This window comes from Chroicocephalus ridibundus, chromosome 3 (assembly GCF_963924245.1).
Source record: "Chroicocephalus ridibundus chromosome 3, bChrRid1.1, whole genome shotgun sequence".
In the NCBI taxonomy this organism is placed as follows: domain Eukaryota; kingdom Metazoa; phylum Chordata; class Aves; order Charadriiformes; family Laridae; genus Chroicocephalus; species Chroicocephalus ridibundus.
The window spans coordinates 127,955,239-127,970,270 of record NC_086286.1 but is presented as its reverse complement, the minus strand read 5'-3'; the positions used below and the strand labels follow the sequence as shown (position 1 = coordinate 127,970,270).

General features: G+C 56.4%; 1 protein-coding gene across 1 annotated transcript; it reads left to right on the top strand.

Moving 5' to 3' along the window:
- Nucleotides 1-3,415: 3,415 nt before the first annotated feature.
- DNAJC27 (DnaJ heat shock protein family (Hsp40) member C27) lies at nucleotides 3,416-14,511 on the top strand. The gene is made up of 8 exons (XM_063330751.1): nucleotides 3,416-3,585; nucleotides 5,485-5,567; nucleotides 6,093-6,162; nucleotides 9,247-9,411; nucleotides 9,869-9,991; nucleotides 10,536-10,696; nucleotides 12,048-12,176; nucleotides 14,164-14,511. The coding sequence occupies exons 1-8, from the start codon at nucleotides 3,499-3,501 to the stop codon at nucleotides 14,216-14,218; spliced, it is 873 nt and encodes a 290-aa protein (XP_063186821.1). The 5' UTR covers nucleotides 3,416-3,498; the 3' UTR covers nucleotides 14,219-14,511.
- Nucleotides 14,512-15,032: the final 521 nt, after the last annotated feature.

Genomic DNA, 15,032 nt, shown 5'->3' with positions numbered 1-15,032 from the left:
ACACTGCCCAAACTCGGTGCCGAAGTTGGCACGGTGCTAAGCCACCCCCTTCGTCCTCCTGTCCCTGCACAGGGGGGCTCCATTACCCCCAACCCGGAGACAACCCCACAGAGGCCTTTACATCTGGCAGCAAAACAAGGAGGAAAAAATGACCTTCTTTCTTTCTTTCTCCTCTTTTCCAAACAAACTAAAGGACACACTCAGCCAAGGATGAATAAATTGTGGAAAGAAAACCCCAACCTCACGTCTCTCACGCTGCTGGGATCAGGGCAGGGCAGCGCTCGGCTCCTGCGTGGCACTGGGAATTATAAGCCCATTCCTACGTTGCTATTGAACAGGTGGGATCCCTCATGGCTTGGGAGGGGACACAGTGCCCTGGGCCAAGGCGAGGAGCTGCCCAGAGATGTCCCCACCAACAGCTCAAGGAGGAAGGGCTGGATTCACCCCAATCAGCTGCCAGAGGGATTTGTGACAAACAATAACACCCGTATGACCAGAAAGGTCTGCACATGGATGCAGAGGACCAGCGAAGGAAGGGTTAAAAGAATCAGCTTCAATTGGCACAGAGACACGTCCCTGGTTTCATCACAGGGCCAGACAGCGGGAAGACGAAGAACCAACCGAAGATAACAGAGAAGAACAAAGCTGAAGATAAGGCGACATGAAGATGAAGAACAGAGCTGGAGCCATAAAACACCCAGAGACGGATAATGGCAGGACGCTTTTGGCAAAGATTTATGAGACCAGATAATGAGGCAGAAGATCCCAAACAGCCCATAACAGACCTGTCAAAAAGCAGCTTCTCGTTGCCAGCCAGGAGAAAGCCAGAAGACAGAGGGGACAAGTCGGTAGGACAAGGGGTAATGGCTTTAAACTAAAAGAGGGGAGATTCAGATGAGATTTCAGGAAGAAATTTTTCATGCTGAGGGTGGTGAGCCCCTGGCCCAGGTTGCCCAGAGAAGCTGTGGCTGCCCCATCCCTGGAGGGGTTCAAGGCCAGGTTGGCCGGGGCTTGGAGCAACCTGGGCTGGTGGGAGGTGTCCCTGCCCAGGGCAGGGGGTTGGACTAGATGGTCTTCCCACTCAAACCACCCCTATGATTCTATGAGATGTTGAGGACTCAACAGCCGGTGTCCCTAGTCCATCGCACACACCAGTGACCCCCACACACCCCCAGCACCCCACTTCCAGACCAAACCTCTCTCCATCCAGACACGTGCTCCCAGCAGGACGTGGTGGTGGGGTCACAGGATCCCTAAGCTCAGGGCATCTCAACTGAGGAAACCCCCTCCCATGTCCATCTCCATCCTGAGGGTGAAGTCCCCAGAGAGCCAAGAGATGCTCAGACCGTGCGTGCCCTGCCTGAAGATCTCCTTGCCAAGAGGTGGCTTTGACCCCCCTGGGAAGAGGGTCTCAAACCCTCCAGCCGTGTATCCCCTCCTGGTACCTTGTCTTCGAGGCATGGTGCAAAAGTTCCCCTTCTCGACGGGATCTTGCTGGGCTACAAGGAGCAAATAAGGACATTATTTACAACACGCATCCCTGTGGATGGCCCTGCCCCAGGTTAGCTCCAGCACAGGGATGGTCACCTGTGCTCAGACCCCACGGGCCATGTCCTGGGGTGCACGGGGCCACTGCCAGCTCTGGTGTCACCCAAGACCACCTGCCTCAGCAACCAGCAACGTCCTCCCCTCAAGAAGCTATTTCACGAGGGGCCCACCCTCAAGGAGGGCCCATTTGCCCCCCAAGAACTGTTTCAACACCCACCCCAACAGCTCCAAACTCACCTCTTCCACCCTTTGGTGGAAGAGAAAGGCTGTGAGGTGCCTCCTGCCCAACCTCCCCAGCCCGGCCCGGTCTCCATCCTGCTGGGACCCAGCTGGAGTGAGAGGAGATGGGCGCCCTGACTGCCAGGGAACATCTCCCCATGGCCATGGCAAGGGGGACATCTCCGGTCCTGTGGCCCCCAGCTGCTCTACCTGGCGCTCTCCAGGGCCGCACAAAGCCTGACAGCTCAGCCCATGAGGATGGCGGGACAGCCTGGGAGCGCCCAGGAGGGGACAGGACCGCGGCGCTGTGGCGGTGCTGCGCTCGAGGCCCCGGAGGTGCTGGGAGAGGGCAGGGGACGCAGGGGCGAGGGCAGGCCCTGCGCGAGGGGAGCGGGCGGCCGCCCTCCCCCTGCTCCCCAGGGCAGCCAGGGGACACTGGCCCCAGCCCGTCCCCTCCCTACGGCACCTCACTGCCGACTCCCAGGGCAGGCAGGGCAGTACAAGCAGTACAGGCAGGGCAGTACAAGCAGTACAGGCAGGCAGACAGTGCAGGCAGGGCACTGCAGAGCAGGCAGTACAGGCAGGGCAGTGCAGTACAGGCAGGGCAGAGCAGGCAGTACAGGCAGGGCAGGCAGGGCAGTGCAGTACAGGCAGGGCAGGCACTAAAGACAGGGCAGTACAGGCAGGGCAGGGCAGGCAGGGTAGTGCAGACAGTGCAGGCAGTACAGGCAGGGCAGGCAGGGCAGTACAGTGCAGGCACTACAACACACGCAGGGCAGGCAGTACAGCAAAGGCAGGGCAGGCAGTACAGGCAGGGCAGTACAGGCAGTAAGTGCAGGCAGGGCAGTACACTACAGGCAGTACAGGCAGTACAGTACAGGCAGGGCAGGCAGGGCAGTGCAGTGCAGGCAGGGCAAGGCGGTGCAGGCAGGGCAGGCAGGGCAGTGCAGTGCAGGCAGGGCAAGGCGGTGCAGGCAGGGCAGTACAGTGCAGGCAGGGCAGTACAGGGCAGGCAGGGCAGTACAGGCAGTACAGGGCAGGCAGTACAGGCAGGGCAGTACAGTGCAGGCAGGGCAGTTCAGGCAGTACAGTGCAGGCAGGACAGGCAGGGCAGTACAGGCAGTACACGGCAGGCAGTACAGTGCAGGCAGGGCAGGGCAGGGCAGGCAGGGCAGTACAGGCAGTACAGTGCAGGCAGGGCAGTACAGGGCAGGCAGGGCAGGGCAGGCAGTACAGGCAGGGCAGTGCAGTCAGGGCAGGCAGCACAGGCAGGGCAGTGCAGGCAGTACAGGCAGTACAGTACAGGCAGTGCAGGCAGCGCAGGCAGGGCAGTGCAGGCAGTACAGGCAGTACAGGCGGGGCAGGGCAGGCAGTACAGGCAGGGCAGGCAGGGCAGTACAGGCAGTACAGGCAGGGCAGTGCAGGCAGTACAGGCAGTACAGGCAGTGCAGGCAGGGCAGTACAGGCAGCGCAGGCAGCGCAGGCAGGGCAGTGCTCGCGGACCGGCCCCGCCCCCGCCCCCTCTGTGCCGCCCCCTGTCGGCCGGTAGCGGCTCCCCTCAGCGCGGCGCGCGCCGCAGCTCTCGCCAAATCTCGCGAGAAGTTCGGGCTGGGCGGCGGAAGTCTCGCGCGAGCGGCGGCGCAGGGCAGCGAGGCGGCCTCGGGCCCGCTGCGCTCCCTCCCGCCCGCCCTCCTCCGTTCCGCCGCCTCAACCGGGCCGGCCAGGCCCGCCATGGAGGCGAATCCGCCGAAGCGGAAGGAGACGCGCAAGTCGCTGCGGATTAAAGTCATCTCCATGGGCAACGCGGAGGTGGGCAAGGTGAGGCGCTGCCATTGGCGGGCGGGCGCTGGCAGGCAGGCGGGTTAGCCAATGGGGGAGCCGGGTGCAGGCGTCCACGCTGGTAGCGAGGCCGCGGATTGGTGGCTGTGCCGGCCGGTGGGAGCCAATCGGAGGCAGGCGGTGCCGTGCGCTGCGAGGCGGGAGGTTGGGGCGAGTGGGAGATTGACAGCTCTGCGGGCGGGGCCTCGCGTCGTAAGGCCGGGTTTGATTGGCTGCGCGGCAAGGGGCGGGGCCTAGGGCGGGTGATGGCGGGTGTCATGGCGGCGCCCGCTGCTGTCAGTGGCCGCCTCTATAGTCGCCGCCTGCCGCACGGGCCCCAGAGCGTTCCCCTCTCTGTGGGCCGGGTCCTTCCGTGATGCGGCTGCTCAGGAACAGCTGTTCGCGTGTCCGCCTCCTTCACAGGGAGCCCGCACGGCCACGCAGCGCCTGAGGGCAGAAGGTGCGGGTGCCTTCCCCGGGGGCACTGGGGGAATCCCGTCCTTCCCCGGTTTGGCTTTAGTCAGGGTTTTCCCCTTCCTCCTGCTGTGATGAAGGACTATCTCTTCTCCAGGGTGTTATTTCTTCTCCCAGCTGTGTTCTATTAAGTGCTGCCCTGTTGTTGTTTGCTAAATAAATCATAGAATCACATAATGGTTTGGGCAGGAAGGGACCTTAAAGGCCACCCAGTGGCACCCCCTGCCCTGGGCAGGGACACCTCCCACCAGCCCAGGTTGCTCCAAGCCCCGTCCAACCTGGCCTTGAACCCCTCCAGGGATGGGGCAGCCACAGCTTCTCTGGGCAACCTGGGCCAGGGGCTCACCCCCCTCACACCAAAGAATTTCTTCACAATATCTCACCTAAATCTCCACCTTTTCAGTTTAAAACCCTTCCCCCTCATCCCATGGCTCCCCTCCCTGCTCCAGAGTCCCTCCCCAGCTTTCCTGGAGCCCCTTGAGGGACTGGCAGGGGCTGGAAGGTCTCCGCGGAGCCTTCTCTTCTCCAGGCTGAACCCCCCCAGCTCTCTCAGCCTGTCCTCCCAGCAGAGGGGCTCCAGCCCTCCCAGCATCTCCGGGGCCTCCTCTGGCCCCGCTCCAACAGCTCCGTGTCTCTCCTGTGCCGAGGCCCCAGCGCTGGAGGCAGCACTGCAGGGGGGTCTCCCCCGAGCGCAGCAGAGGGGCAGAATCCCCCCCTCGCCCTGCTGCCCACGCTGCTGGGGATGCAGCCCAGGCTGCGGAGGGGTTTCTGGCTGCTGTGCGCTGGCTCCTGTTGAGCTTCTCAGTTCTACTACCGATGTAGTCCTGTTACACTGCTAACAGCACAAGGGCTCCCTTGAGACAGACAAATACCTCACTGATGGCAAGAAAATCCAGAGGGGTCTTACAGAAGAGAGTGAGTGGGCAAAGAGGTGGCAGGTGACATTTGTCGTTATGGTATTTATCTCTCAATGCCCGATAGCAGCCAACTCCTCTGCAGGGGCAGAAGCAGGGGTGGGGGGACCTGGTGGAACCCTGAATATGTCTCTCGGGCTGACGAAATGTTCTTTTTGGCTTTTGGGGAGCTGCCTGCCCCCAGGACCCTGAACACACAGCTCCTGTAGGCTGGGTGTTTACTGTGGGGGAATAAATCAGTGTCTTGTCACTCCTAGCTCCAAGCAGGTAAGGAATAACTGACAGCCAGGGGCTGGGATCCTGGCCTTTCCTTCCCTTGCAGAAAGAAAACTGTTCCTGGTAAAGTTTTGTGCTTTGATTGTGGGTTAATTAGTTAGTTTAGGGACTTAGGGAGAGTTGATGACTCTGCAGCCGTCCTGCTGGCTGGGGGCTGACAGCGAATTCCCTGGTAATGTGAATATTATGGTGCACAGTGCCCTCCTGCTTGAGACTCCCTTGTTCTTTCTCACAGAGCTGCATTATAAAGCGTTACTGTGAGAAGAGGTTCGTTCCCAAATACCTGGCGACTATTGGTATCGACTACGGTGTCACAAAGTAAGTACCTTCACACTGAGGAGCCGTGAGTGCCGGGAGAGTGGGATGAGCTGCATGGTCGCAGATGGCAGGCGAGGGTCTGCTGTGGGAGACGCTTGTCTCCACAGGGGCAGAGGGAAGATGTGTGGTGGGGCTATCCCACCTCCCGCTGCTCCTGAGTGACCACACTGCCCTGAGCCAAGCGCGCCTGGCTCTGCCAAGGCTGCTTAGTTTCCACACCATAATCTGCATTTCTGCTTTAATAATAGGATAATCAGCATAATAAGCCTTCGTCTGGTAGCATAGCTCCCCCGATACCGTGTTACATCCAGAGGTGGTGCTGTCCTCCTCGTCTGACTGACTCTAGAGGCAGTTTTCTGGCCGTTAAACCCCAGCACTCAGAACTTCTTACCAATTTTTCTGTCCCCAATCACCCAGCTCTTTCTCTGGGGAGGGCTGACAGAGATAAAGGGTGTTCCTGCGGGGGCACAGCCTGTGCAAGGGCTGAGGAAGAACCTTCTAACGCATTTCCCATTTCTCTTTCAGAGTGCAGATCAGAGACCGAGAGATCAAGGTGAACATCTTTGACATGGCGGGGCACCCATTTTTCTACGAGGTAAGGCAGACCCAGCTCTGGCCTCAGCCAGGCCATCTCAGAAGCATTTGGGCACTCGTCAGCTTTCCTCAGCTCTGCCCAAAATTGGGTTTGGGGGTGGAAAACTTGAAAATACATTAGTTACGAGCTTTCTATGCTACAATAAACCACCTTCTTTCCTGCCATGGACACCTAATGGAGGCCAGCACTGGAAACCCTCGCTGCTTCTGCGAGCAGCCACTCCGGGCTGCTAGGAGTTACCAAACCCAGGAGCCACAGCTTCATTCTCCGAGGTCCAAGCAGTAGCGAGGCTGAGTGTGCATCCCCAGTAGGCACACACAAGCACACCTATACAAGACTTATACACGTATGTTCATGGCTGGCTGTGCGGATCAACACCGACAAACAGCCAGCGCTGGCACAGACGGCACCAGTAGCCTCATCTTGGTCTCTCTCGCCGATCAGGAGAAGGAAAACAAAGTTATTAAAACTGAAATCTATAAAGCTACAAACAACTCTGATAGATAGAAAGAGTAACGAGTGTACGGTTTGGCTTTTACAAGCTACCACTCATGGTGCTAGCCCTATTTCAAAGTGGCTTCTTGTGCTTAGCAATTTGCCCACCTTGAGGTTAAATTTCCTCAGATTGGGAGATCTTTGGAGCTTACCTTGGGCATTTGTAGCATACTGGCATCCTAATCCATGACCAAGGTGCTGTAAACGCATGCAGTTGAACTAGAGGATTGTTGTAGGTCCCTTCCAACTGAAATGTTCCATTCCATTCCGTTCCGTTCCATTATTATTTGCTATACAAATAATAAGCGGTACTATTTACAAAAAGGAGGTTGCAGGATAAAACTTTAGGATTTGAACACATAGACTGCCACATCCACGTTGGAGAGCTGGCACAAAGCTGGATTGTGCTCACTGCTAATCACATTGATTTTCAATTACAAACCAAGTAATAAAGTGGGCTCACAAGGGGGAGAAAGGAACGTTAAATGTTTATCCATTATAATCCTATTGTTTTAACAGTGTAATGGATGCTCAATTATAATCATACTGTTGCTGCTTGGTAAAGCATCATCTTGAGACTAATAAAAATGTATAGAATGTTAGGAAAGAGTAGTTTATAACACGATAAATACTAATGTGACATAAAAAAGTGAAAATCAGGGAGGGCAAAAGAGTGAGACAACAGTGAGAATGTAATGGTTTGTACTGGCCAGGTGACTATTATTTATCTCGTTGCTCGTAAACCTCCCATTCCTCCCTTGCGTTCTCAGCGTTTACTTATCGCGTGCTCTAAAGTTTTGGGCACAACAAGGCTTTCTATGTTAAATTTGTCTCTGTGTGCATAGCCGCAAGTCTTGGCTTGGGTTTGTAAGTCCTGATACAGTACAAGTAACCAATTAATTAAGAATAGCCTGGAATACAGCAGGGAGATTGTGGGACAGGGCTGACAGCATAAGGAAATTTTGGGATAGAAGTCTCTAAAGACTCATCTGATGCAGATGTGGTCAGTAAAGGTCTTTGTAGCACAGTTAGCACTTGCCAGATATATGAGCTGCTGATGTGTATCGACTTTCTGGCTCTGCCACAGCCAATCCGTATGAGATAATGGAGAACAGAAAGACTCTGAGTCCTTGAAAAGCGTAAATGGGCTTAAACTGTACATTTGCTGAACAAGTACGCGGCAAGTATTTACTGAAGAGTGACAAGACAGAAAACTGATGCGTTGCTGCTTTCGTTTTGTATTTTCAGCATTTAATACTGAATGTAGCATATCTCTGGTGTATAATTGGTGTATAATTGGTTTTATACTAAAATATAAGTAAACAGGGGAAAAGAAAAAGTTGGGCACAAGTATAAATGGCAAGAGGAGTGACTGAAGAGCAGCCCTGCAGAAAGGGATAGAATCATGTAGGTTGGAAGGGACCTTTAAGATTATCAAGTCCAACCATCAACCCAACCCTGCCAAGGCCACCACTACCCCATGGCCCTCAGCACCGCGTCTGCCCGGCTTTTCAGTCCCTCCAGGGATGGCGACTCCACCACTGCCCTGGGCAGCCTCTTCCAATGCTTCACAACCCTTTCCGGGAAGAAATTTTTCCTGATATCCATCCTAAACCTCCCCTGGCAGAACTTGAGGCGATTTCTTCTTGTCCTATCGCCTGTTACTTTGGAGAAGAGGGGCTGACCGCATTGCTCTACAGCTTCCTGAGGAGGGGATGTGGAGAGGGAGGTGCTGAGCTCTTCTCCCTGGGATCCAGCGACAGGATGCATGGGAATGGTTCAAGGCTGTGCCAGGGAAGGTTTAGATGGGACATCAGGAAGCATTTCTTTACTGAGAGGGTGGTCGAACACTGGAACAGGCTTCCTGGAGAGACAGTTGATGCCCCAAGCCTGGCAGTGTTTAAGAGGTGTTTGGGCAATGCCCTTAATAACATGCTTTAACTTTTTGTCAGCCCTGTCAGACAGTTGCACTAGATGATCCTTGTACGTCCCTTCCAACTGAAACAGTCTATTCTATTCCAGTATCCGTCCTGTAGCTGACCTCAGACACTAATCCAGCAGCTGTCCTGGGGATCCTTGGTCTCCCCAGTTGCTGGCACTGAGCACAGAAGCCGCAGAGGCTGCAGCCCTGCTCCAGCTGCTGGTACAGCGCCCCTTACGCACACCCACACTCCCAGGCAGACATCCCGCGGATCCCTCCGGTAGCTGGGCTTAGACACGCAGTCTGTCCAGGGGCTGACCCTGGATCCTCGCTCTCCCCTGCTGCCTCGTGCACAGGGACACACACGGGAGCCTCTGTCAACTCCCAGGCCGCCCAGTCTCCCCAGGAGCTGGTCTGGCACCTTGTCTGCCATTGTGTGTCCGTGCTCTTTTGTGTGGAGGCGAGTATTTTACAGGCTGATCGCTCTCCTCTGGCAGCACAGCGAGGGTGTTTTTTGGGTTCCCCATCTGTCCTTTTTCCGGCATCTTCTATTTGTGTGGAGGTGAGATTTTTATCACAGAACCAAATGGCGATCACCCAAATCCGCCGGGCTGTGGGCTCTCAGCCCGGCTGTCCCTGATGCCAGTGCCCTGCCTTTGTCCCCGCAGGTGAGGAACGAGTTTTACAAGGACACGCAGGGGGTCATCCTGGTCTACGACGTGGGACAGAAGGAGTCTTTCGATGCGCTGGACGCATGGCTGGCTGAGATGAAGCAGGAGCTGGGCCCCCACGGGAACATGGAGAACGTCGTCTTCGTTGTCTGTGCGAACAAGGTGGGCTGTGGCGGGGAGCCAGGCTGCCGTACGGCCCTGATCTCCAGCCCTCGGGGCTCGTTGTGTTCCCAGCCTGAGCCCAAGCTGTTGAGGTCCAGCTGTAGTGAGGGAAATAGGCGGTAGGGAAGACTTTCTAAGAGCCAGATCTGTGTGTGAGGAGCGCTGGAGACCGAATTTCAATGGGGTTTTGAGAACGTGGTGGCCACACATCAGTCAGGAAGGGATCAAGTAGAGGTGATGTTGTCTCTGACTAGAAAAACTCTCAGGGGGCTTTTCACTTGAATTTTCTGTGCTTTCTTTTCACGCTGCCTCCCGTCCCTTCAAGATAAGCAAACAGCCTCTCCAACCAGACAGGCTCCTTACCTGCTGTTAGACAGTCGGCCTTGGAGCTGTGTTCCTCCAGCTGCCGCTGCAGACCCTGGCTGAGCTCTGGTCTCTGCCTTTTCTCCCGGTCTAGATCGACTGCACCAAGCACCGCAGTGTGGATGAAAGTGAGGGGCGGCTCTGGGCAGAGAGCCGGGGCTTTCTTTACTTTGAGACATCGGCGCAAACAGGAGAAGGAATCAACGAGATGTTTCAGGTGAGGTGTAGTGATGGTGGTGAGGGCACAGGATTCGATGGCAGAATGTCTCCTGAACTGCCTGGATCCCACAAAACCCCTGGGGCCGCTGCCCCAGAGGTGTCTTCCCAGTGAAATGCCGCCCTGAGTAAGCCGTAGCCGTTTGGCACAGGGCCTGAATTGGTCCTCCCAGTCCTGAGCCGGCCCTAGCATTGCGTTGGTCAGAGTTTATGATCCCTCTTGCTGGACTGGGAACACGATGCAGAGGTGCCCGTGTCACTTATTTGGGTCTAGCACTGAGCTGAAGTGGGTGTGAGATAAATGTGGGCCCTGGCCTTCTCCTCAGTCTGCCCCATGGTCCTTGCAGGGACGGGATCCCCCTGACCTGGAGTATCCCAGCCCCCCACAGCCCAGGCAGTGGGGCGTGAACATTTAGCAGTTGTCCAAGTGTTCCCCCATGCTTTGGAGGATGAGTCTGCAGCCAGCGAGGGCAGTGGGGTCACCTGTGTGCTGCCACCACCTTTGGGGACCATTCATTTCCACTGACTCCTTCCTGTGTCCGCAGACTTTTTACTCTGCCATCATTGAGCTGTGTGACAACGGCGGGAAGCGTCCCCCCTCCAGCATGGGGGTTGGCTTCACCAAAGAGCAGGCAGATGCCATTCGCAGGATCCGCAACAGCAAGGACAGCTGGGACATGCTAGGGGTCAAACCCGGAGCCACAAGGTGAGAGAGACTTCAGTAATTGCCTGGCTGTCCCTAATCTTCCTGTCCTGACAGGCTGGTTGCATCCGTGATCTGTGACGTGCCTGCTGATAAGCTCACCTTGGTTTATCCAGTAGCCAGGCACAAGGAGTTTGTATCTACCCACAAAACTGGGGCAATGCAAAAGAAACCCTTGGTCCTGAGCACCAAAATTCCCCTTTTAATAGACAAGCCTGGCTGGAGGGAAGGAGGAGATGATGAACATGAGAACTTCAGCCCTGTCACCTGCCTGGCCCTGCGTCCTGCCTCCAGGCTGAGCCGTCTCTGGTCACTCCCTTGCCAGATGTGTTTGGAGCAGCTCCAGCTTTACCTTCCTTGCTCTCCACACCTGGAGAAGCTTTTAGGCTGCTGTAATGCTGCTGCCCACGTTATCAAAAAGGGATTGATGTTACAGCTTTTTCAGCTGGAAGTGGTACTCCCACAAGACAAGCTTTCTCCTGTCTTCCTTAGAGGACCTCTAGCCAGGTGGAACCGGTCATTGCCTGTGTAAGAGGTTGGATATTGAATCTCCCAGTTCTGCTGGATGACTTGGGCGGCTAAAACAAGCTGCCAGAGCTATGCCTTGCTTTCTTCTCTCTGAACCACGAGGACTACCCTTGTGTACACCTTATGGAGTGGCTGAGAGTGGGTTTTTGGCTAACATAGATCATTTGGGACTCATAGATCCTTCCATTGGCTCTCTGAAATACAGGTGTTGAGCCTAACCCCTCCTCATCCATGGGGAGAGATCAGGAGCTCTGCAGGGCAGTTTGTGCTGTGATTGCCAGCATGGATGGAATCGCCTCCCTCAGGAGGTGCCCCCCTCTCTCCCCAGCCTGCAGCTGGAGCCGCGATGCCTGCTGTGGACCAGACACCCAAGGCTTGAAGGGCTGAAGTGATGTGCAATGCCTTTGCCCGGCGTGCGTAGGCGGTTTGATGCGAAGCTGAGTCAGGGTGTGTGTGCCCCCACGCTGTCTCCCAGCTTTCTGCTCTCCTGGTGCCAGAGACTCAGCACACCACGGCACGTGTCACAGGCACGTGTCTGCCATGATGGGAACATTTGTGCTGGCACTGTCCCGTGGTGGAGAGGGTGTATCTGCCCCAGGAGAGGGGTTCATGCCACACCAAGAAGTACCTTGTGTGCTTTTCTACAGCTCTTTCTCCATAGCATCACCTCCAAAGCCTGGAGATCCTTGGTGCCAGTGAGGGAAGGGTTCAAAGGGGCTGTTGAGCACAGGGGGGGCTCCTGGCCCTGCTGTGCTCTGCCAGGCAGGGCAAGGCTGAGCTGGGCTGTGTGTGGCATGGGTCCCCTCACTCTTGTCTTATCTCCTAGGGATGAAGTGAACAAAGCCTATCGGAAGCTGGCCGTGCTGCTCCACCCCGATAAGTGTGTGGCTCCCGGCAGCGAGGACGCCTTCAAAGCGGTGGTGAACGCCCGGACCGCGCTCCTCAAAAACATCAAGTAGGGAACAGAGCCATTCAGACCTGGAAACCTTCCCCTCCTCCCAGCTAGCTCCCAAACAGCCATACGGCCGTGGGGCACCCCTCTCCTCCTCACGCTTACCGCTGGCATGGACACACACAATCCCAGCACGGGCTGTGGAAGCAGGACTGCATCCGACCGCAGTGCACTTGCGATGGATGGAAAAGGCGCAGAGTGCTGAGGAGGGGAGAGGGACCCCAGAGCCCTCCCTGCATCCGTGGCCCCAGGTCGTGGTTGGCGTAAGTGCTGAAAGCGGTGGGGTCCCTGCCTTCCCCGCTGCGTTACACCTCCCGGGAGTTACCAGCCGTGGAGGGGTTTGGATGTGTGGCTCTAACCTGTGGATGCAGTGAGGGCAGGGCGAGGTCTGACCCGAAACCTGCTGCACCTGAAAGTGTTGGTGTCGTGGGTGGAGGATGCCCGGGAGGGGCAGTGTGTTGTCAGTCCTGGGTTATCCTGGAGCCGCCTCTGCAAGGCTGCCCATGCCAAAGCCGCATGGGCACTGCCAAGCACTGGGGCGCTTCAGCTCCTTGGTCAAAGCTGGCTCCTTCCAGCGATGCTGCTTTTGGCAGCGAGGAAAAGGGTGGGTTGCTTGAGGAAACCTCTGGTACCGCAGGGAGAAACTGGCTCCAAGAGTGTCCCAGTCTTTCCCAGCTTGTCCCCTGCCTCCTCCCCAAGCTGTCGTGGTGCCAAGAACAGTCCCTTTGGCAGGACTAGGCTCTCCCCCCAGCACACACCTCCTCATCATAGCACGGAGTCTCCTACCACCATCTCCTTCTGTCTCCCTGAGCTCTTAGGAAGAGCCCCGAAGGCTGCAGGCCCTCAAGCCACGGTCTCCCTCTCTCCCAGCCCTCTGCTCCTGCTGCGTTGGCAGGCTCTGGGTAGGTGCCACCATGGGGGACTGTCCTGGAGTGTGGGTGCCGTGGCTATTTGCAGTCAGGAGGAGGGTGCTGACCCAAGGAGGAGACAATTCAGCCCCCAACGTGGCTGCCTGTCAGCTCTGCCCTTCCTCCCCTCGCCCGGCCCCATCTCCCCGGCTTTGCCCCCACCGCAGAGCGGCGTGGGTGCCTGCGATCTGCCCGCTCGCTTGGCCCCCCGGCGCTCTCGGGTTTGGTGAGCACTGGAGGGGGGGGGCATGTACTCCCCCAGCCCTCTTTTCTCACAGCAGCAGCGCGTCGCCCTGCTTTGCTGGTTGTGTTACGGGGCGCTGATCAGCAGGCGGGTGCGCGTTGCTCCCACCTTGTCACAGCTGCTGTTTTCTTTGGATACTCTTGGCCATGTGGCGGGGAGCATTACTGGCCACTTCAACAAGTCCTCGTAGAGGCTTAAGATCTGGCCGTTGCCTTCCTGAAAGAGGTCAGGCCCTCCCTGCCAGGCTCTTAGGGGGACCAAACGGGAGATCCCTCGGTGTCTCATGGTTTTGTCAGGACCCAGTTTTACTTCCTTGCTGCTGCGTGAGGTGGGCAGGGAAGGCCAGGACACTAAGCTGTGGAATGAAAGCCATGGAGTGTGTGCGTATGTATCCTTACCCCACAGGTATCCTGTTCAAAAGTGTTTTCTCTTGTGGTCAGTGCAATATTTTTTGGTTTTTTCACTTTTTTTTCACTTCAAGGCAGTTTTTCTGTGTTTCCCTTTCAAAATATATCATAAATCAACAGTAGATTTCAACCCCCCAACCCCTTTTGGCAGCAAGCACTAAGGGACTTTAAAGCCAGTATCATTTTGCTCTTGCTCTGTTTTCTGGTGCTGGGTTACTGGGAAGAAGAAATAAGCTGTCCTGCTGGGAATTACTTTTTATTCCTGTGGTGTAGAAATAACCAAGGGAAGATGCTGCTACAGGAGGTTAATATTTAAAATAGCTTTGTTTTTCCTCTCCCACGTGTATTAAAAGCTGGGCTGGGGGAGATCAGCAGGGCAGGCACTGGAGCTGCCGCAAGTTACACTGACGGGGTCTCGTTCCATTTTATAGGAGTGCGGAGTTCCCTGGAATCCTCCCCACTTGTCTAATGGAGGAAACCACTTAATTCTGGCTTGCTGCAAAGCTGTTTCTCTGTATTTTTTCTTTCTGTTGAGGAGGGTAAATAATCCTGTTGCTGAATGGTGCACTTCACTTTGAAGGTCAGATCTCGGTGCCTGGAGTGGTTTAACGGCTTCCTCGGTTCCTGCTGCTCAGGGGCTCTCCAGGTCTCTTGTGCCACGCGCGGTCCCTCCTGTTCGCTCCTCAGGTGACTCTGGCCACCGGTCTCGGGGGTTTCTCCTGTCTGTTTACAGAGCTGACCGGATGTTTGGAGACGATTACACACGCATGTCACGTCTAGCCATGCCGGTGACCTTCTAAGTTGTGTTATTTTTATAAATTAAACCCCCTTTGGAACAAAGGAAGCCCTGTGAGCTGTCCTCCTGCGGCAGCCGCCTGCTGTTAATGTTTAATTGCCCTTTGACTCATTTCTCTCCTCCCCAGCCGGGTCTGGCCGAGGCTGGTGGTGAAGAGCTGCCCTGGAGGGGGATGATGGAGATTGTGAATCAATTCAGCGGGAGTGGGAGCTGGGTAAGGGATGGAGGGAACAGCGCGGCGGGGATGTGATGTGGGATACACCCAGCTGCGGTGGAGCCTGGACCCGATCAGGGCACCCAGAGGGGTGGCTCCGTCCTTGCTCCGTGCACACACACCTCCGCACCAACGGCCTCGGCGGTGTGCTTCCCCCATCCCATCCTCATCAGGATCTCAAACTCCCAGTCCCTCCAGCAAGGCTGCCACCACCCAGGCTGTGCCTCTGCGCCGTGAGTCCCACATCCTCCTGCCTCGCGCGAAGTCCTGCTGCTGAAGTGTCCACGCAG